We start from the raw sequence: 22,224 nt of genomic DNA, 5'->3' as shown, positions 1-22,224 counted from the left end.
GCAAAGGTTAGGAGCCGTGAATAAATCATCTGCAGCAAACATATGATGAAGATAACAAACGGAGGCCAAGAACGGATTCGGACCGTAATATCACGTGCGGGTTTCTTGTTACATCACGCGTTGATATCTTATCACGTGAGTTGCACCACGTATTCAGCCACCACCGTTTCAAGCCTACTTGGCTCCTCATCTTCCATGGTTCGTTCAACCATCATCGTTCGAGCCTCAGATGCTTTGCCATTAGCTGCCAGCGTCGACGATGAGCAGGTTGGTTACAACGTTTTGCATCTGTCAATTTCACTCATTCCAACGTAGACAGAACAAGTTCTGCAGGAGCACAAGCAACAATCCAAGCTTATATTCCGACGTATAACTCCCAACGCGGAGCCGCGGTGTTCTATTGAAAGTGGGCCATACACATTACAGTATGTCACTTCTGTCCTTGCTCCACGGGACTTAACACTCGCTCTCAGTTACCTCATATCAGACAATGTCGTCTTTTTAACAATCGCCGACAAGTCCTACCCTCGAAAACTTGCCTTCTCTTATTTAGACGAACTTTCAAAGGAGTTTGCGACTACTTATGGTTCCAAGGTTGAAACCGTGCGAAAACCTTATGCCTTCATTGGCTTCGGTGCGTATCACCCTTGGGTTTATTGGAGTCTTTGTGACCGACTCACCATCCTCACAGACACATTTATGTCCAAGACCGCACGTTTATATCAGGATACACGAACAGCCAATGCTGCGAGCTCTGGGCTGGACAGATTGAATGACGACCTGCAAGACGTGACGAGAATAATGACGAAAAATATGGAGGAGCTGTTGTGGAGGGGTGATTCCTTAGATCGTATGTTTTCGTTCTGGTTCCGTCTGACGACATCTAATGACGATCCGATAGGAATGTCCCATTTGTCGACTTCGTTACGCTCTGAATCGGAAAAGTATCGGAAGGCTGCGAGGAATATTAACCTGCAAGCCATGCTCCGACAATACGCACCCTTCGGCGCTGTTGGGTTGCTGGTGTTCATTATGTTGTACTGGAGATTTATGTGATGGAATCGTGTGTTGGATTTGGATGATTATTTCTTATAATTGTTTTAGTGTAATGAGCTCGCGTTATCTTATCTGTTCTGCTGCTGCTATCTGAATACTATTAATACCACTGCCTCATACCATCACAGTTGGAGTCCCTTCTTTCTTCCTCATACCCATGGCGTACAGAGCACCATCCCCATCACCGTTCAGAGCACCATCGCCCTACAGAGCGCCATCCCCCTACGGAGCGCCATCGCCCTACGGGGCACCTTCTGCTTATGCCACCGCAGATAGTCAGTATCATCCCCAACCATTTGCTGCGGGGCCCGGTGGCCAGATCGTCCCAGGCGCAATAACGTACACGACATCCACTGGGCCCGATGGCAGAGTTATCTATCACCCGTTCAAGTACGTCCGTTCATTGTCCTGATGGAACCATATCGGCAGCCCATCGCTCAACCGATCTCCTCTCCCTAGGGCTGTATCTGCAAGGCGTGTTAGCTCTCCACCTTTCAGTATCAGCTTTCATTAATCGATCAACACTGATTTCAGTTATTCCACTGCCAATGGCATTGTTAGTGGCATCCAATGGGTTCCGGCTGAAGCCACTCAGATCCTCCCTCCAGGAGCACAGCCAGCGACCTCGGTGATACTTGAATTGCGATCTTTTATCTGATACTTTATTGACATTTTTCAAGGAATTCGCCGCATCATGGAACCGAGGTAACCCTAGTAAGGAGGAACAAAAGTCACTGAAAGACTGGTGAGTAAATAATGGTGCCATGTGAATGAGTCGCTCTGCTGAGCCTAATCCTCTTGGAGGCAACGCGATGAAGAAAAACGAAGAAAAAAAGAAGAGAAGGAATCAACCAAGCGTCGGGAGCAAGAGCGTATGGGGCATGGCCGAAACGATTCTGAATATGAACTTCGAAAGGCTCGTGAACGTGACACTCAGGAACGTGAGCGACGCAAGTCCTTCAATGCAGGCGTTCCTGGATATCCTTTGGCTCCAGGTGGTACAGGGTATCCTCCAAGCCCGTACTCGAACCTCAATGAACCTCCCAGTGGTTACAACGCCGGCGGCGCCCCCTATGGCGCCGCGACATCTGCGTATACCCGAGGTGTGAGCGGCAATTATACTGATCTTAGTCGCCAATTTAACGACCTGGACATCGACCGTAACCGCGATTATCCTGGAGAGAAGGCCAGTGGGCTCGGCCGCCCTCGCAAATACAGTGTCCATGAAACCGCGCAAGACAGGCCTCGCCCGATCAGTGGTAACTATGGGGCTCCCTACGGAGCTCCAGGTCCATACAGCGCGGCCTCCAGCACGTATGCGCCCGCCGCGGGACCTTACAGTAACCCGAGACCCTATCCAACAGCGCCAGCTAGTCAACCCCAGTATCCATCTTCTGGATCGTATTCTAACAACCCCTCGCCCAATATGCGCTCGAGTGAAGTCCCTTACGCACAGACTACCCATTCTGGGTATCCAGGATCCACTTTCGCCTCCCCTCCCCGTGGTCCAGTTCCGATCGCGCCCATTGCGCGATCTACCACTCCCTTTGGTGGCCCACCGCCCCAAATTTATCCTAGAGGGCATGTGATGGAGGGTCAGCCGATACCTCAGCCGTCAAGGGCAACGACTCCGATTCCTGGTGTCATTCCCGCATCTGGTGCGGGAGCCCCTTATACCAACCCACCCTCTACATACCCTGGACAGAGGTCCAGCTCTCCTCTTCCTCCTGGTGCTGCACTCCCTCCAATGGAACAGCAGCAGCAATTGCCCGCACCAGAAGCATTCTCGCGTCCTATCAACGCAGCGCTCCCCTATACACCCTTTGAAACTATGAAAATCCAGGACATGGACGAATTTTTCGACCATATCCCGAGAATGCCATTGGCTTTGAAGCCCCATGACGTTCATAATGAGGATTGGTTCCGTCTGATGGAGGTATGTGTCCTTTCGCCGTTATTCGTTATCTCATGACGAGTGCAGGACTTATCACTGTCTTGGGCTGGCAAATTGCCCGTTCAAAGCCTTGGTCGGGATGGAAGGCCCCCAAAACCATCGACTCTCGCGGCTGAGCTCATCGACCTTTGGAATACATCGTTCTTTCTTGCCCGCGGTATCGAGGTTGTCCTTTACAAAGGTCGTGAGAGGCGTTCGGGAAGTCAAATAGGAAAAGTTGATTTGAATATGCCCAGCTACGATGATGACTCAGATTCATCATCGTCATCCGAAGAAGACACGGATGACGATGATTACGGCAACACGCCAGCAGGGCCTTACGGACGTCCCAGTGGTCAACCTTCTCTTTCAGAAATTGCCGCTGGGCGCCGTCGACGTCATGAGACGAAGCAAGAGAGGAGGCAGCGTCACAAAGAGAAGAAGCAGAGACGCAAGGCGAAGGCCAGAGAAAAAAGATATGCGTTATACATCACCTGCTTGCCAATGAGTGGACCCAATGGCATTGCAGCAACAGGGATGCCAGGTGGGTATCCTGGTGTGCACTCCATGGGTAATTATAATCACGGAAGAGGAGGAGGTTATCAGAAGTGAAATGCGACGGAAGGATAAATGACTAGAACATGATGACACAACTGGCCTCTAATTTCTATCCAACCGCATGTACAATTATCTGATTCAAAACCAATGTGTTAACTTAACGGGACACTGTGAGACCAAGGGGGTAGCGACAAATAGCGATAGTGATAATATAGTTACATCCTTCCTCCTCTCCCACTTCCTCGCGTATTCTGACCACCGCGCGAGGGATAAGAACCCGACCCATAGCCACCTTGAGTGCCACCGTAGCCTCCATAGCCTCCATAATCTCCACCTCCTGTATTAGAAAAAGATTGATACCCACTCGAAGCCGGAGGATTTCCGTAGCCACCATGAGTGTAGGGGCCACCTCGAGAGGGAGGAGCGTTCCCATAGTTGCCATAACTCTGAGAAAGCCTTGGCCCTCCCCTTCCACCAGCAAACCCAGTATCACTATATCCACGACTCGAAGGTGGTTGAGCTGAATAGGGTCGGGATGGATATTGAGTTTGTTGATATACGTTTCCGCTGCCTCTTCCCGCATACCCGCCGCCATATCCAGTTCTATTATTAGAACTACGTTCAGCCCCATAAGAACTTTGACCATAGTTGGTGGGACGCGAGTGAAAGGGATCGTTCCGACCGCCCCTGTCATTGTAGCCACCACCAGCTCTGTGTCCGCCACCACGGTCCCATCCTCCCCGACCACGACCACGACCGCCATTCCTGGTGACTTCTAAATCGTTTGCTGAGAGCACGCGTAAGGACTTCTTTACTCCAGGAAGCATGACGGATCGATGAGGTGTCAGCTGCCTGGGGAAGAAGTATAGCACAGAGAGTGAACGATCGTTTTTGATGTCTGCCAAGTTTTGACTTGGTAATGGCGAGTAATACGTAGACCCGGGCAGGCAATCTGGATTTGGCAAAACGGAGCCACTCATGCCCTTGCTTAGGTGAGTATCTATTGGGACTGGCTAAAGAAAGTAATGAAACTGAGAATAAACAATTCGACTTGAGTCGAACAACTGACCTCCTGGCTTTTGCGCTTGCCGTAGAGTGCTTCATAGAAAGGGTACAACGGGTGGTCGTCTGACGCGAATATTACGTTGTTGCCCCAACGGTTTCGGCGAACTTCATCGTCGCTAAGATTCGGGTACTCTGTCGCCATCGCCTCAAGCAACCGTTTCTCATCAATGAACGGAAGGAGGGCAACTCCCTGCCAAGCCATCTTTTTCCCATTCATGTCGATTTCAAAAGTTGGTGGATAAAAGTCGATGATTGGGGAGTCCTCGTTGACCATCAAAGGTTGGAACACCTCAGGGATATGCTTTCGGCTACATTTCGACGTCAGAATAGTGGATCGTTACATCGAATTTACGACAAACCTGGCGGCAGGAAATACACCCATTAACTGTTCAAAAGGTTTGAATGGTTGTCCAAGTTCGAATTTGATATCCATTTTGTCGACATCGTTGAAATCTGCGGCAAACGGCGCGAAATGGTAAGGGTAATACCACTGCCAGGAAGGCGTCTGTTGTTGTTACTTAGTATTTTCAAGAGATGAAGAAAAACATAATGGCCTACCCCTTGATAATAGTAATGGAGTACCCAAGCAAGGCCTTCAACGTAGCTTTTTGTAAGGCTGCAACGAATAAATACTCCGACGCAATCCAGAAAGAGCTTCAGCTTACTTTTGAATAAACTCTGTGTCCGTCAGTTCGATGCCAAATTTTTGACGGTAATATCGCTCTTTGTATCCTGGCTCCCAAAGTCTGCAAATTAAATCAGGCAGTGACATGAAGGGGACGGCTGTTGCACAAACTTGACTGTGTCCTGCTGCTCTACTGTTCCATCTGCATTAACCTTCAATACGAGCAATGGAGGAGCATCGTCATCCTCTTCCTCAATGACCACCACATCCTCTGGAACTTCCTTCGATCCTGGACCTTCTTCAAAGTGGCGTTTGTGGCTAGGTGATATGTCCCTGCTAACAATTCCTGCATCGCTGGAACCTGTAACGACATCAGGATCAGGATCGCCCTCAGCATCCATATCACAATCAGCAGGAGTTTCAGACTTCATTGTTTGCGTGATGGGGGGGTCCAGAGATATATGTGGTGTCAAGTTGTGATTCCCTAAACCGGGAACTTCATCCTCTTCCATTCGCATAACATCCCCGTTCGAAGTCGGGGTAGCAGCTGTTGTGGGGGGGAGAGGTTTTGGTGGAAGCGGATCGGGTTTAACGGGGGTTACACCAGAAAGCTCAGCCTTTAGCATCTCAGCGGCGCTCATGTTCGCCATTCGAATGGCTCTGCGGTTAGCAACAACGTCGCGATTGGAACCAGCCAACGCTTGAGCAGCAGTTGGCGCATTCTGGATTGATATTGGCGTTTGGGGGGCCCCAAGGCCAATAGAGTCGGCCTTGGCGGCGAAATCGTAAGTCGGGCGCGGGGGGAGTGAGGGATGGATTAAAGACGGTGCAGCAGAGGAGGGGGCAACAGAGGGAGCAGTCAATGCCATCGTCGGCGAGGGGCCCGCAAAGCCCCCCTCCCGGTTCTGGTGTTCAAGTTTGCGACGTTTTGCATTCTGATCTTGCCGTTCTTCAGCTGTAGTTACAAACAAAGACAGGTTAATGGGGTATGTTCATTTAAATGAAGTGATTGGAAGAGACGCAAAGAGTGATCATTATAAATAGGGCGGCGAAACGGACCTTCACGACGCCTACGAAATATCTCATCTTCCTGTTTAGCAAGACCGTCAAGTATGATTTGTGCTCGTGACAGTTCGAGATGCCCATGATTTGTCAAATAACCGCCCATTCTAGGGAGCTCTCGCTTCCAGATTTTGAGAAGAGTGTCAATGGCCCCCTCTCGAATCTCAAGGGATGGAAGATGGGGGAGAAAATCATTGCCGACGAAGAAAATGAGGAGCACCCAATCATCAAGCGCTTGCTCCAACATGAAAGGAAAGGGTATATTGGGCACGTCCAATTCGACTTCAAGATACTCGCGCAGGATTGCGACATCAAGGAAAATAAATGGTTTTTTTTCCGACGGAGGTTTTTTCTGTATTTCTGCTTTTGTGCCAGTACACTGAGCAGCATAGTGACCCTCTTGACCACACATGCGACATGCAGTTGGACTAGTGTCGTTCGCAAAAACATCCTCTCGAAGCACCCTGAAGTGAGGCTCGTGTGTCGCCAAGGCAAGCATGATGAGGTCTGCATCCTGTGTTGTGCATCTCAGCGGAGTTCATCAATGCAGCGAAATGTGAACTGACCAAACCGTATATGACATGACGTGTGTTAGGATCATGCCCCGGATTGCTCCTTTGCCGCCTTATAAAATCCATAATTTTATGTTCTCCTTCACCTGGCACACCTGCATCTGAGATGAGAACTTCAATCTAATAAAACTTGTGAGGTAGGAGCTCGAAAACAACGAGATCAACAAACATTCTTCCACCCGGGGTCGGTATTCATTTTCTGAACAACCCAGTATCGTAGCGATGAGGCAAGTAAGTCCATAAACGGTGTGCCGGGGGTAATGGCATTGGAGTCCCAAGACACTTTGTTCTTCTCCTCATCCGAAACTTCTTTTCCCATAGCTTCAACGAGTAGTCAGTAAAATTCACGTTGCAATGTTACCTTGACGAACCTTCCCAGAGTGCGACAGACTCTTTCCTCGCTTCCTCTTTCTCTTTCGCCTCTTGCACCGAACGGAAACGTCGGGACCGCTGCTGGTTCATTTTAGCACGTGGAGCAACACCATCTGTAACCGCAAGTTAAGAAAATTCATAAGCTCGCAAGCACTCAGTAACTCGCCAATTGCCATGAAGAGCAACTTTCGAGGTCTGACCATGTTGACCACACGTTCTGTGTATTTGAAGATCTCCACCATCATTTCCTCTTCGGTCTCTGGAGCAGGCTTCGGGGTAAATCAACAAATAAGCTGAAACGTCAAGGTCGTTCTTTTTACCTTGCCCTCGGGGTGCGTACATGGATGGACCTATGGTATTAGATTAGACAGTAAAAGGATAGAGTGAACAGAGAATATACAATTCCGTTCATATCAAGATAGAGGTTATCAAATTCAGTGCCATTAGGATTTGCTAGTGCCATGTTGACTGGGATTGTAATGTCGTCTCCATTTTCGTCAGGAACCTTTATTTCCTCTTCCTCTTCGACGGGATAGACTCAAAACCTAATTTAGGGAAGAGTGAAAGAGATTGAAAAAGAGACTGACTGATTTTCGGATATTTCTTGCTGAGCCAGCGGAAGAGAGCAGGAACGCCCTGCAAGAGGTGTGAGAGGATATCAGAATCTGAAACTTCGTTACAAACCATGCTGCTTTTGAAAAGGTTTTGTCTCCGTCAAGGAATTGTTGTGCCACTTGTCCAAAGGGTAAACGTCAAGGATGAGTTGCTCGATATCGTCGTGGTTGTTGAGTGACACTAGGTACTACGACAGGACCTGCAAGAAAGTTTATGCGTGCGAATCACGTGACCTTGAATTATTGACTCTCTAAGATTACGATCATTCCAAACTCTTATCTTCCTTATGCCAGTCCCTACGATAGCAGATCTAGTCTCGGCGCCCTCAAAACAAAACGAAGGCCAGCCTTCGCAGAGGTCTATGACAAAGGCTGAAAGACGGGAGCTACAAGAAAAGCAAAGGGCAGCCAAACTCGCTTCAAAGCAGCAGCCACAATCTGGAGGGGCACCTACCAAGGCAAAGTCACCGCAAATTGCACATAAGAAGCAACCAGGAGGTGAATCGAATGTCACAAAGCAACATGCGTTACCCCTCAAAGATACCGGTGCTATTGCCGTGGCCGACGATACTGGAGTAAAGTCTGTCTCACATGGTCTCCGCATATTTTCGCATTTCGGCTTGCCTAAACCTATCGGGCATACTCTCAAAGGGGACATACACCCAGCTATAATCAGGCTCGGCCTTCTGTTTTCAGAGTTTAGAATATGTGGAGCAAATGCCAGGTGTATTGCGACCTTGACTGCTTTCAAAACGGTATGATCTACTCCGTTACCAAGGTCAATGTTCTATTCATCTGTTATACGGCCATTAGGTGATACAAGACTATACCACACCTACACATAATACCCTCTCCCGCCACTTGATGACCCATCTCTCGCCTCAGATCACACACCTTGTCTCGGCCAGGCCAATGTCTGTTACGATGGGGAATGCCATACGACAACTGAAGTTAGAAATCAGCGGGTCGGACATTGACATGATCGAGCAAGATGTACGCTGTTCTCTTGGTGTTTTTGTCCGTTTTAATGGCCAACCTCGTGGCGTAGGCGAAAGATCGTCTTTGTCAAAAAATTGATGATTATATTCGCGACCGAATCATCATTGCAGATGAAGTCATACAAGAGTTAGCCGGCAAAAAGATCAAGGATGGAGATGTTATCCTGACGTATGCGAGGTTCGTGAAATTCAAGATTGACCTTTTCCCCCAACAAATTACCTTTGACCTCTCAAGATCATCAGTAGTGGAAAAGGTTTTATTGCAGGCCCACGACGAAGGGAAAAGATTTTCTGTTATAATAGTTGATTCTCGACCTCTTTTGGAAGGTTGGCTGCGTACTGAAATCCTAATTCTCATATTAAAATTTGGCTGCAGGAAAAGTTTTGTTGACGTCTTTGACAAATGCTGACGCCGGTCCGATACCATGTACCTACGCACTCCTCCCAGCTCTCCCGTCTCTTCTGACGGAAGTCACCACTGTTCTTCTTGGAGCACACTCACTCTTTTCCAACGGCGCTGTATATTCGCGGGCAGGCACAGCTCTCGTCGCTATGATGTCGAAACGTCACGGAGTACCAGTTCTTGTCTGCTGTGAGACATACAAGTTTAGTGAAGGTGTAATGGTGGATGGGTTTGGAAAGAATGAATTAGGTAAGCTATGGAATTGTCATTATCTCAACAGCTTCTCATTTTTCGCAGCACCCTTGCGAATAGCGCAGCCTCACGGGAAGCTGAAGAACGTGCCTTCGGCACCAAATTTGGAAGTTCTCAACCCGCTCTATGATCTGACGCCTCCAACGTTCATTACGGCGGTTGTGACGGAGGTGGGGTTGATTCCTCCAAGTAGTATAAGCTCAATACCTCTTGCACTCGGGAAAACAAGTTTTTAAGTTAGGCCGGGATGGTCATAATTTTCACACCAGATGAATGACTTCATACAATGTAAAGATCTAAGCGGGAGAATCATCAATCTGGTATACATTCCTTGATTCTTATCGGCAATTCCTAATGATCACTTCGGGGTATTCCGCTTGGCTTGGTTACGTTCGACGAGCTTCTCCCGTATCCAATCAAAAGCATGGTTTGTGGCATGCTCCACGGGGTGGTCAAACAAGTAAGGGAGGATTGGTACGATCGCAAGTCCGGTCATTGTCGGACCCCAGGTCTTAATCCGGGGGGTTTTTGCGTTTGCAAATGCTTTGCGAGCTTGAGCAACGGCTGTGTGTATAGTAAATGCAGGCAAGGCCCTAGAAAGTTGTATCAGGGTCTGGATAAGACGGATTATTCAAATAAAAGGATCCAACATACATAGATGCAATCGATTGAAAGGTTGCACGTTGGACCGCAACAATACCAAGCCGCGTCGGCTCCGAAAAATTAGCCGCTTCCATGGGAGATGGCCCACGGTGGTGAGCTTTATAAGCCTCGTACGCAACATCTCTACACGTGCGAAACAGCTTTAGTTCAACGTGAATGTTCAGACGACCTACCCGCTGAGATATAGCCACGAAACTCCGTATGCTGCCGTGACAATCCATGGAGGAACGACAGGTCTAAACGCTTCGCCGACGTCACTGGTCTGTGCCCTTGCGAGGGAATAGGTAGAAGAAATAAGGAGAATGGATGAAAGGAGCGTACGTAGGCTATGTAACGAGTGCCAGCTCTCAGCGCCGTCCGCAACCTAGCGCCATAAGCCAAGTATCTGATTTCAGATTCGGTACTATCGGCGTCTCTTTCCGCAAGATTTTCGACTTTATCTTGTGCAGCTTGGATGGTAATTTCTGTAGAGGCCATGTAGGACGTTGCTAAAGAGCGGAGAGTGAACTTGAACAGTGAATGATTCGTCACGTGTTTCTTGGACCCTCATCGTCAACGTCGTTCACGCCGACAAGCATTCTGACGCCGTCACCACCTGTCGCCGCCTCTTCCTTTCTCTCTAATGGATACCCGGACACGCTCTGCATCCCCTGCGACACACGTTGAAGCCAAGTTGGCTACTCCACCTCCTGTCCAGGACAAGATATCCGCGTACTATTCCCTGGTCTTCCCGCACTACACATTCTACATCCAAACACTCTCTATTACTATTGGCCGTAGATGTGCTCCTAACGCGAACGTGGCAACCTCGTCCACTGCTGAACCAACAAACGTTGATGTTGATCTTGGAGCCCTTAAGAGTGTCTCCCGCCTCCATGCCAAAATTGAGTATGACCAGGAGGATGACCGCTTCGTACTTGCCGTTATCGGTCGTAACGGCGCTTGGGTAGACGGAGTATGGTCCGGAGCTGGTACGCGAGCACCTCTTGGTGAACGGTGAGCTGGCATAAGCATACTCCCTGAACCCTTAGTCTCGATCTGACCACTGTCTCGCTCTTTCATCCTCGTAGATCCCAAATTCAAATAGCGTCTCGAACGTTTCATTTTGTTCTGCCCCCACCCCCTCCTCCAGATGACACACCCTCACCCAGCTCGCAGTCTTCAGCAAACCGGCCCCGTTCACCGTCACTTGACATCACATCCATTTCACCACCCTCATCACAACCATCTCATTCTTCGCCGCCTCCTCCAACTGAGACCAAGCCTTTGTCCCCGTCACCTGAACCTCAAATACTGCCTCCACCCCCGCCGCAGCTCCCTAACTCAAATGCGATTGGAAAGCCCAAGACGTCCGCGAAGAAGCGGAAAAAGGGCGAAGTTGATCCAGCGCCGGTTGTCGAAAAGCCGAGGCCAGAAGACATGCCGCCCAAGCCACCATTTACCTACGCTCAATTGATTAATCGGGCTATAAAGGCCATTGGAGGAAAGGCAACACTACAGGAGATTTGTGGATGGATTATGAATACGCACGAGTATTATCGCTACGCAGATGGTGCATGGATGGTGCGTTTCCACTTACCGTTAAATTTTTATTCCGCTGAAATCTCCAACGGTAGAGTTCCGTTCGTCACAATCTCTCATCCGGCAGGGCGTTTTTGAAAGGCGAGAGGTGTGGTGGAGATCGCGGGAAGGGGTTCTTCTGGTCTGTTGATGAAAAGTATGCGCAGGCACTTGAAGAGCAGGAGACCAAGAGTCAACAGACTGCTCTGGCTAACGCGTCTGGTGGGAAAGAAGGGCCTGCGAAGGGTAGTCGGAAGAAAGAGAAAACCGCTTTGCTAGAACCCCCTCTCAAGCGAAGTGTGAAAGGTGACCTGAAGGGGGCTCCTTTGCCACCTCCGCTAACGTCCGCGCCTTTATCCTTCAAATCCACCTTATCCTTGACGGCGTCTTCCTCCGCCCCATCCATCGCCACCGCCGCAGTCGGAGCTATCGCGACTTCATCGCCAGCAACAACAGGAGTTTTCGCATACCCTGCCCATCCCCATCCTGCAAACTTTGGGACCGCATCTCAAGTTCCTTCCGCCCTTCCGTCCGGATATTCAGCAGTCCAACTTACTACACCCAATCCCTACGCAGCATTGACACAACATCATTGGGCCTTGCACCCGTCTGCTCCCAAGTCTACGACCACTACTATAATAACTCCGTCAACTTCTACCCCGACCTCGTTTGTGCCTCCGGGTCCATCAAATTATCACCTGCCGCCTCAATCAGGGACTCCATCTACTGGCCCACTGCAACCTCTTCCAGGGCATGCGCCCGTTCCCGACGTCGTAATCCCCATCATTCTCGGACCTATTCCCCCAACGCACACTGACTACGCCCCAAATCATCCCAATAACTCAAAGAAAGAAGGTTACATGGTTCTCCACGAGCGAAAGCTCATTCTCGATCCAGATGTATTTGCGGGCTTAACAAAGGAAATGCTCGAGGAAATTGAGAAAATGGGAGCTCGGGAGGCACTGCGTGTTCTGACGGGTCATATGATAAAAGCGTTGAAGGAGAGAAGGGCGAAAGGCAGAGGTAAAGAACGTGGTGGACGGAGACTAAGGGGGGCAGGAGGGCGAGGCGGGTCAAGGAAAGCGTCGGTTCTCATTGGTCCATTTACTAATGTTCCGTTGGACAATCGGCGGTCGGCAAACAGTACGACTCCTGCGGATGGTGGTGACTCGGCCGGAGTTCTCAGCGCGAAAGTTCCGGCTGTGTCAATAATGCCTGAGTCAGTACCATCATTGGCAGGTCAAGACTCTTTGCTAGCCGATCCGGGCACGCCCATCGTTATCATCGACGATTCAGACGACGAAGGGCCTGCTACCAAGAGGAGGAAAGTTGAAAGCGAATATATTGGGACTTGTTAACGACGTGGATCACTCATGTACCTAGGCACCTTTGGAAAGCGTATTTTGGACTATTTCTTGTGGCCAGTGGCAGTAACACAGACTGGTCACGGATCGATACAATTTAGTGGCAGTTCAAGCACCTCAGACCGGAAAATATCTGTTGAGGGGGGTTTATGACCTGCAAGGAGCACTCAATTTCATTTTAATTCCCCAACAATCTCTCTCTCCAAAAACTGTTAATGTCCCTTGCATCATTCTTCAATGCACACCCGTACTTCTTATGTTGAAACTTCCTCAACACCACTGCCAACTTGGTTTTGGCCAGAACTGCCACTGTCAAATATGGATGTGCCTTGTTTGCTTTGATTTCCTGAATGAGCATCTTGAGTTTCTCAAAGTCCTTTGGGCCAAAAGTCCCCCTGTCTTGAACGTAGATGATTCTATTTAGGCTATTCACCCAACTGATAACCTTGGTCCTTTCAAGTGGTTGAATCTTTGATGAGCAGAGTTGTTCAACAAGGGTTGGCATAGCAACATGCAGCTGTGGTTCTGGGAGGGGTCCTTGGATACCAGCTGCAGCTAAATGCCAGGATGGTGATTGTGTTACTGGAGGTATTGGTTTCCTTCCAGTAGAAATTGTAGAATGGATGCTGCAATCAACAATGCTTGTAGATGCATGCACCACTTCATTTCCCACCCCAGCTGAAGGTTGCAATTTAGATGAAAATGAGCTTTCTAATGAGCTGGAAGAGAGGGTTGGCAGATGGTGGACAGGTGAGGTCACTATAACAACTCTTGCTGCTTTGAAGCATTTGGCTTCATCTTGCTTGATACATGTTTTATCAAGGCAGTCCTTTTGTTTTCTGTTCCTGTCTCTGCACCTATCCATAATGTCTGTTTCCTTGAACAGGTTGCCTTCTGTAGTAGATGTTGGTGATGGATGAGGGAGGTGTGGGTGTTTGATTGGAAGGCAAGCAGTGCTGCTTGAAAGTTTCTTGAATAAATGTTGGAGATTGAGTCTTGTAGCCACCTCCCAGCTTGAGTGGATTTCAGAAGTATTGGATACCTCTTGCAGATCTTCTTCATCCAGATCCAAAACAGTAATTTCTTTCAGATCTTCTTCTGAAGGTTCTTCAAGAGGGTTTGAAGATTGGCTCATAATTGATGGAGAACCAAGAACAATGGCTTGAGAGAGTGGACTGATTCCTATAGATTGGGGTGCTGAGGATGGGCAGCAGATGGGGGATCCCAGGACCACTGATTGTGATATTGGAGATGCCCAGGTGACACTCTTTGGGACAGTAACTCTTGGAGTGTTGTTTTCCATCAGAATTGATTTATTGGAGAGATGAGGGTTTCCAGTATGAGAACATGGCAATGGCAAACAGTGGAAGGCATGTTTTAAGCTCTGGGAATTGGACTGAATGCATGTAGACTGGAAAGAGCTTGTTTGTCCTCCATTTATAGAGTGATCTTGCATTTGAACACAAGACATGTGGAGTGGGTTGTTGGAAATAGGCATGAACATTTTCTTTTCTGCACTAAGGATTCAAAGTGTATAAGTGGACAAAAATTCTTCTGATGACTTGCCTATACGGATCTGGCAGGAAGCTGGCAAGTCACTAAGAAAAGCCAGAGTTTTATACTTGTGCAATCTGGGCTTGAATCTGAGATCGAATCCTGTCATCTTTCTTTGTCATCCCAAAACTTTCTTCAAACCTCCTCAAGTTATTTAATCTCTCAGAAATTCTGGAGAAAAGAAAAAAAATCTCCTACAACTTCTTTATTTTATTTGAGAACTTCTTACTCACAAATTAATTATAAGAAGTCACATGAGACATGGTCAATTGTGACTGCTTGGCACATATTCTAGTAATAAATGTTTGTAGTGAGGCTGTTTAGGGACACTGTGTACTAGTCTAGTAGATAGGAGAATCTAACAAAGTCCATTATAAAAAGCTGCTAGATTGTGCAAGCAATAACAGGTGAAAGCTGTGACGTTTTCTGTCCCAGCAGGACAATCTTCTCTGTGGGCAAAACAAGATGAGCTGCAATGAGTGGGTGGGAAAACCATACCCATACTGTCCATGTTTCTACCTTGCAGAACCAAGAGTTTTCCTGCATGGCGCCTGGAGGTGCCTTCTGAGCTGGAAATGAAAGTAGTGAGGGAGTGAATGATTGGGAAAAAGAAAGGACAATCCCCGGAGGAGCAGTGATTTCTATATAGACTATCACATGCCCATTCACACTCATTCCTCGCTTCGTGCTAGGGCAAAAACAGTTTCAATAGACTTGAGCAAAAACTTGTTCCTGGCGCCAATTAAAACACCGAGATGAACGGCACTAGTAGCGCAATATGGCGTAATAGGAAACCCCCCCCTCGACTTTGCCCAATGCGGTAGATAAGATGCATCCAGCCACACATCAGTTGTACGTACATCTGTCGGCGATGATAGAGATATAACCGTGAGAACTGACTAGCGAATGGTGGTAGACCGCTGACCAGGTATTTCTATGTACGCAGCAAAGTTATAGTGTGGAGCATGTGAGGGCATGACGGAGCAATGGGGTCGGAAAACGCCGTGGAATCATTTGGTGAAGATGTGTTGTGAAAGTGGCCGTTGGAAAGGACGAACGTGCGCTATGGCCCTAGGAAAGCGTGGTAGCGGGGTCTTTGAACGCTTGGACACGCGGGTGGGAGTAAGCGAAGAAGCTAAAGCACGTTCGATGGTAAAACGCGCTGCATAGTTTGCGGAACGTTCTCGGGGTAATGGCGGGCTCCGAGGGGGAGAATCCTGACGATGTAGGACTAGGCGGGTACACGTGAGGAGAAGGTGAGCAAGGACGGCGAAATAGCAGTGATATTATCGAGGAGCATGGTAGGTAGGATAAAAGAGTTGTAGGAAAGGGGACTGAAACCATAAATAAGGAGAAAAATAAAGGTTACTAATTTTATCTTGTCTACATCTTCCGTGAGTGAGGCCTTCATAAACCTTGAATCAAGCCCGTTTCCAATCCGTTTCCTCCTCTATACCCGCTTCGACTCTTCCTTCCATCCAGAGTGTGTTACGGGCCTCCTCATCGTCAATGGGTTCGTCCCCGCGACACTCAAAGCACCATATCTATCATTTTCCACTGTCTCCACCCAGCTCAGGCCCAGCCACTGCAGATTCTTCGCCCCGTCTTTCTACCCTCGCCACCCAGGATTCCCCAGTCGTCGACAAATTATTCTCTCCTACTGTTTCCTTTCGCCATTCTCATTCATTGACTCCCGTTAGATCCGCTCACCACTTCTCCGACAGCAATGCCATAGACCCAGACGGTTATAATACCGAACGCTCTCGCTCGCATCACAATCCAAGGAAGCGACCTCGAAGAACAATGACACCGTCAAAGTCCACCCCCTCAATCAACCCCTCTCTCGCTCATTCACCCCCAAAAAGTTCTCGGTCGCTATCACAAACTTCAGACATCTCCAACACTTCGTCTTCGTCCTCCTCTTCATCCCCCACCAGTCGAGAAGAAAGCCCCCTTCACCCCATGTCTTTGGGAATGGGACGAAAAGTTGCAGCGACATTGCAACTTTTCAAGGAAACGACTGGCTCAGTTGAAGAGCAGATTTCACCTGAGTTGTCGTCGAGGCCAGAAACTTCATCGGGGAGCCGAAGAGCAGAACCCTTTCGAGACGTTGCGGATGTCGCTGAAGCTCAATTCGAGTTTGTTAAACGTTCGGAATGGCCGGACCGAGAGACTGCCGCCGTCAGGCGTGACAGGAGCATGACCACATTGGAGCGGGCAAGGACGAGGGAAGGGGTCGAGCATAGGGAAAAGGAGAGAAAAGCGTCGACGCATGGCACATCTGCGCTTGATTTAGCTCAGTGGAGAAGGGATGTAATTACACTTGGAAGGGGAAGGCGTCTGGAGCGCGCAGTCGATAATGAAAGCTACCATGAGATCGACTCGAACACCCCCCATCCTGGTTTTCACGAGGTGATACCTCCTTTCATTCGTCCTCGTCCACATCCCTATCCTCCTTCTCCCTCCCCGTCACGCTCTCCTACGAAACGCATCCCGCCTTCGCCTTACCGTCAACGCGAGCTAGAGTCAAGTTCCCGTCTGTCGGCCTACACTCAACCGTCCCCACCAATTCCACTAACCATACAGACTGTCCCACCACTTTCCAAATCGCCGACGCGTGTACGTCCCTTCCATCATCGAGATAAACGCCGCTCTGTTCCAATATCTCCCTCAATATCTCCTTGGTCAACAGATGATGACTCTACATGGGAGACCGCTTCGGTGGCGTCTGCATCGGCCAACTCATCCTACCTTCTCGATCCTTATGACTCCCAAGATGATGAGGATCCTTTACCTCTACTCCACAAGTCTCATGATGATTTCCAAGGTTTCCAGGACGCGTTCACCCTGTCAGCTGATGATGACGAGGCTCGCACCTCACACTCAGATCAATTAAAGGGGGCCCTTTCGGCAACTGGGTTAACTATGTCTGAAGAACATCTTCCTCATATTCCTTTACGCCCATTTCGCAATCAGGTGGGTGGACATAGCGCCATCTATAAATTCACCAAACAAGCGGTCTGCAAGGTCAGACACATTCCCTGATTTGTAAATCCGGGCTAACACCCCCTTAGCCTCTAGTTTCACGAGAAAATCTATTTTACGAGGCTGTCGAGCGCGAAGCCCCTCCTTTGCTTGCCTTTATTCCCCGTTATCTTGGTGTCATGTTGGTAAGTTACCGACGAGTTCCAAAACCAAGTTCACATACATCCCCGACCTTCTGTCCATCCCTTTCTCATGCAATGGATACTGTCAAGTCCAACAGTCGCACAGCCGTATCCAGGTCACCCGTACATGGCAAACTGTCGGAGGAACATCAAAATGAAGGGACTGACATGGACGAGTCTGAAATGCCAGAAGTGGTTCTTGACCGCAATCGCCACATCGTGCCAGAATGGATGTTGCGTGGCAGTGGCCGCAACCGCTCATTTTCCTACTCCAATCTTCATGGACCCTCAATGATGGCACAGCGGCACCTTCAACGCGATCAGCTGCACAGAGGAACAGCATCCAGCCCAGACCTTCCATCAACTCCTTATGCGAGTCGACGCTCACGGCAAAGCCCTTTGGCAAGCGACCCCTCGTTGGCCGTATCCGATATGGATGCCCCGACACCAGTCAACTCCCCAAGCCAAACAACTCATCATTTCGCTCCAACTTCAGTAGAGCACACGAACAAGGGCCACTGTTCTATGGCGGCTGCATTTGACGAAGAAGAAGGTTTTAGCCGTCCTTTCTTCCGTCCTTTCAATTCAGAGAGACGGTTGCCTGTTTCACCGCAGTTCGGAGGCACTGGGTCGACGATGGTGAATACAAGGCTAAAGGATCATGTTTTCAATACCGTTCTCCGAAGGCTGCGGAAGCGTTTAGGTCACCGTTCTGCAGGATCAATGCCGGCGTTAGACGACGGGAATGTGGCCGATGAGGAGCTAGACGGTTCAGATGAGCACAATGAGGCCCATCTTCAAACTCAGAAGAGATCCCTTTGCCAAATAAATCGCGTGACCCGGCCTCACTCAGGTACTTGTGATACCACGATCCGTCGCGTTCACAGTGATTCGACACTTAGGAATCCTGAGAAACACAATTACATTTACTCAAGTCATAATAACCATGATGATGCCAAGGATATTGGAATCTTTCAGATGGATTTCGATGTGGAATCCAATGCAGTCAACGAACGCATTCCTCCCTCCATCAGGCGGAGAAGCCGTTCACGTTCTGTTGGTTCCTGTCCATCTTCTCAAGTTCCCCTTCAGCCGTCGTTCCCAGAAGACCCGTCCATACCTAAACCTGGAACCTTCGATCACCCGTCAAAATCGAGTGAGTTGGAACCTTCGATCACCCGTCAAAATCACTTCATCTTGATGGAAGATCTTACGGGGAGGTTAAAACGACCTTGTGTGGTGGATTTGAAAATGGGGACGCGTCAGTATGGGATGGATGCCACACCTGCGAAGAAGAAGAGTCAGCGGAAGAAGTGCGATCGCACGACAAGTAGACCTCTGGGCGTGCGCGTTTGTGGTATGCAAGTGAGTGTTCAACCTTTCTTTTGACTTTTCTTTGACCGCCGCCGTAAGGTTTGGAATCATGTCGCGCAGTCATATACAACTCAAGACAAATACAGTGGTCGAGAAATTCGTCCGGAAGAGTTTCACTCTGTCCTGGAATCGTTCCTCTTTGACGGTCAACGTTTATTAGCTTACCAAATTCCGATTCTGCTTCAGAAATTGTATGCTTTGGCTGGCATCATCAACAGGTTGAAAGGGTACAGATTTTACGGTTGCAGCCTTCTTTTGATATACGATGGAGATCGGGAATCGCAGGAGGCATTCCGTTCCTCAGTGCTTGAGCACCCATCATCGCGCAGCAAGCGTGGAGAATCCCTAGAACGTCGTTCCAAATCACAACCACAGCCCGAAAAACCTTCGCTGAGGCGTTCTCATAGTGAAGACCTTCTTGACGGACCTGTTGCAAAGCGTTCAAGTGGCCGCCGGAAACGTGGTGAAATAAACGTCCGTCTCGTTGACTTTGCGCACACGACAACCGGAAGGGATTGGCTCCACTATCCGAATTCAAGTGAGCGGAAAAGCTCTGGCGAGGTGCTTACAAACTCTACAGGCTATCAGGCAGACATCGATCCACAGACCGGTTTGATCTATGCCCGATTTCCACCCCACTATCCTGAGCACCCGGATCGAGGATTTCTCTTTGGCTTAAAGAATCTGACCTCAGCTTTGGAAGGCATCTGGAACGAGGAGCGCATTCAGAGGATCAAGGCTGCCAGGGATAATCCATCTGTGGAACATTTCCAATTGCCACCACTTGCTAATGACGGGAAAGAGATCTTTGATGAAATTTTCGGTGGGGAAGAGGACTCCGGGATGATTTCGACCTAAGACCTACTGTGTCGGTTTTATTAATCTCCCCTCTTTTCGTTGATCCAACCACTCCATTTTGTACCCTCGCATCACTAACACATCACTTAGACTTCATATACGTTTGTGGTACATAAACTGTATGTATAGCGAACAGGATAATGCACGATCACAAACAACAAACAATTTGATCTTCGAACACAACTTTGACCGAACCCCCACATCCCCCACCTGAATACCGTTCATTGATCGTCTCAACTAGATGGACCCGGACCTAAAGTGTAATCGTCTGACATGCCGTCGACCATTAAGCAATAAAGCTGTTGTGGTCTGTCTGTCGTTGACAGTTCTAGTTCCCGACTCAAGTGGCTTCTTCAAAGACTACCTGTGAGCTTTTGATGAGACCATGAGAGCGGATATAGATAATTTACCAAGCTTCAAGGTTCTCATATCTTCTGCAGTACATGTTCATTAATCGCCTGACACGCATAAGTGGATAACGACGCTTACAGTTGAGTGCGCGAACGAATTATTCAATGCATCTCGTCTATGCCCAGGTATGCTGGTGACGAAGCCAGAACTCGAATTCTCTATTAAGACGTATCTTAGCATGCGAAACAACGTTGACGGAACCGTGAAGATGTTAAGATTTCCTCTTCCTCACCCATCCTGACTACTTTTGTTGTAGAGACGACGTTGTTGTGAGTTACCTGGCCTCGGCTTCTGTCGTTCCCACTTCAATATTATCAGCTTTGTTCGCTTCAACCTACAAATGATTACAAAACAGCAAGTAACTGGCGCATACACTCTACCTTTTTGCTAAACATCAACCCATTTTAGTCTGTTCTATCGGGGTTAACACCTTCTACAATTTTGGAAATTTGTAGCAGGTTTTGTTGACTTTTTTCTATTCCCGTGGGTCACAAACGCCAACGGCTACCACTCATTAGGGCAATCTCCTTTTGGCAGTACCAAATTCATCAAGAAAGGCGTGTTATCGTTCTAGGGTTTTTGCTGGAGCCGACAACTTCCTTTTAGCTCGTTCCAGCAAGCTGTCGTTAGGAACGTCAACGACAAGAATGCGCAGCTTCAGAAACAGCTGGAGAATGTGGTCAGAGAGGGTAAGCGATGAAAGGCTGTTCGCGCTTGTCTAGGCTACCTATCTCAAGCTACTTGAAGCAAATGGAGAGCTCATGATTCTCAATAATAAGAAAGCAGGTAATTGCTCGACTCCCTCAGAAGAAGGGAGATGTGTTAAAACTCTGCAATAGAATTGGAGCGAGACGTCGAATTAGAACGAAGAAAAGTCCGGGAACTCCAGGACGCATCCAGGGAGCAAAACAAGGAATACCTCAAACTCAAGGTCTGATGAAGAGCGTCGTGCCAACCCCTTTGGGATACCGCTGAGGTTTCCATCGCAGGTCCAACATGATAAACTCAAACGGAGGGCTATGCTTTCATCCAATACTATTCCAGCCGGAAATGTTGGTAATGAGAATGGTGTACTCGGCAATCCTATCCATATTCGCCTGGATGATCCTCACCTGAAGTCGAGAGCATTCTTAGGAACAAACGCAGGGAATAGCGTCGACCTTGAAGCAGTTGTTGGCGGGATGGAGGCCAGTGGGGTTGGTTGATTATCTGCTCCACTTGTTTGAAGCCAACTTTGCCGTTTTTACAAGATTCAGAGAACGCCCATTGTAGCTCGAACGAGTGGTGGACAATATCTACCTTCACCACAGCGTAATAATGGTTGGGCACAGCAACAAAATGCGGGCCAAGCTCAGGGAAGAATTACGTCGCATCGACAACACTTCACGACTACGGGAACGGACCGCTCTTACCGATCAGGGGATATATCAGACCGCTCAGGAAGTGCAAATGAAGTCGAAAATATGCTCATAAACAACCTACCCCGAAGATCGGGTGTAAGTCATGGCGGCTGGGCCACTCAACCACGATCAGCTCAAGGTCAGTAGTCCAATTTATAAAGAGTGCACGCTTTGACATCAGAGACTAATCATATTGGCCAGTCTTTCCCGTCCCTTCAACTAATAGACGAGGTGGCTTTCGTCCGGCAAGGTAGTCAGGCCAGACTTAAGTATCCTTGACATTGATCACGTATCCGTAAATCACTTCATTAGATAAATATGCTTGTTCTGTAAAGTATTCAAGGGAAGGCTGATAAGGGGCAT

The 22,224-nt window shown here is 48.7% G+C and overlaps 6 protein-coding genes across 6 annotated transcripts; 5 read left to right on the top strand and 1 right to left on the bottom strand.

Moving 5' to 3' along the window:
* Positions 1 to 195: 195 nt before the first annotated feature.
* LACBIDRAFT_181880 (protein transport protein Sec22) lies at positions 196 to 1,141 on the top strand (the record flags this gene model as incomplete). Its single annotated transcript, XM_001875271.1, has 5 exons — positions 196 to 267; positions 316 to 425; positions 474 to 634; positions 692 to 850; positions 902 to 1,141. 5 exons carry the CDS (start codon positions 196 to 198, stop codon positions 1,054 to 1,056), a joined length of 657 nt encoding a protein of 218 aa, XP_001875306.1. The 3' UTR covers positions 1,057 to 1,141.
* Positions 1,142 to 1,189: 48 nt separating this feature from the next.
* On the top strand, positions 1,190 to 3,706 carry LACBIDRAFT_292170 (uncharacterized protein). Its single transcript, XM_001875270.1, has 6 exons — positions 1,190 to 1,446; positions 1,516 to 1,530; positions 1,591 to 1,684; positions 1,737 to 1,801; positions 1,861 to 2,992; positions 3,038 to 3,706. The coding sequence occupies exons 1-6, from the start codon at positions 1,214 to 1,216 to the stop codon at positions 3,599 to 3,601; spliced, it is 2,103 nt and encodes a 700-aa protein (XP_001875305.1). The 5' UTR covers positions 1,190 to 1,213; the 3' UTR covers positions 3,602 to 3,706.
* A 6,039-nt stretch (positions 3,707 to 9,745) lies between these two features.
* On the bottom strand, positions 9,746 to 10,650 carry LACBIDRAFT_182430 (uncharacterized protein; the record flags this gene model as incomplete). The annotated part of the gene is made up of 4 exons (XM_001874709.1): positions 9,746 to 10,103; positions 10,165 to 10,296; positions 10,347 to 10,435; positions 10,495 to 10,650. The coding sequence occupies 4 exons, from the start codon at positions 10,648 to 10,650 to the stop codon at positions 9,869 to 9,871; spliced, it is 612 nt and encodes a 203-aa protein (XP_001874744.1). The 3' UTR covers positions 9,746 to 9,868.
* Positions 10,651 to 10,795: 145 nt separating this feature from the next.
* Positions 10,796 to 13,091, top strand: LACBIDRAFT_305751 (uncharacterized protein; the record flags this gene model as incomplete). The annotated part of the gene is made up of 3 exons (XM_001875269.1): positions 10,796 to 11,169; positions 11,244 to 11,736; positions 11,790 to 13,091. The coding sequence occupies 3 exons, from the start codon at positions 10,796 to 10,798 to the stop codon at positions 13,089 to 13,091; spliced, it is 2,169 nt and encodes a 722-aa protein (XP_001875304.1).
* A 3,069-nt stretch (positions 13,092 to 16,160) lies between these two features.
* On the top strand, positions 16,161 to 20,050 carry LACBIDRAFT_305750 (uncharacterized protein; the record flags this gene model as incomplete). Its single annotated transcript, XM_001875268.1, has 3 exons — positions 16,161 to 17,678; positions 17,726 to 19,183; positions 19,232 to 20,050. The coding sequence occupies 3 exons, from the start codon at positions 16,161 to 16,163 to the stop codon at positions 20,048 to 20,050; spliced, it is 3,795 nt and encodes a 1,264-aa protein (XP_001875303.1).
* Positions 20,051 to 20,291: 241 nt separating this feature from the next.
* LACBIDRAFT_305749 (uncharacterized protein) lies at positions 20,292 to 21,161 on the top strand (the record flags this gene model as incomplete). Its single annotated transcript, XM_001875267.1, has 8 exons — positions 20,292 to 20,357; positions 20,523 to 20,586; positions 20,639 to 20,663; positions 20,718 to 20,730; positions 20,780 to 20,815; positions 20,870 to 20,919; positions 20,980 to 21,018; positions 21,068 to 21,161. 8 exons carry the CDS (start codon positions 20,292 to 20,294, stop codon positions 21,159 to 21,161), a joined length of 387 nt encoding a protein of 128 aa, XP_001875302.1.
* Between the last annotated feature and the right edge of the window lie 1,063 nt (positions 21,162 to 22,224).

Source organism: Laccaria bicolor, genomic scaffold (genome assembly GCF_000143565.1).
Source record: "Laccaria bicolor S238N-H82 LACBIscaffold_2 genomic scaffold, whole genome shotgun sequence".
In the NCBI taxonomy this organism is placed as follows: domain Eukaryota; kingdom Fungi; phylum Basidiomycota; class Agaricomycetes; order Agaricales; family Hydnangiaceae; genus Laccaria; species Laccaria bicolor.
The sequence above is the reverse complement of the archived record's forward strand: the minus strand, read 5'-3'. Positions and strand labels throughout refer to the sequence as shown.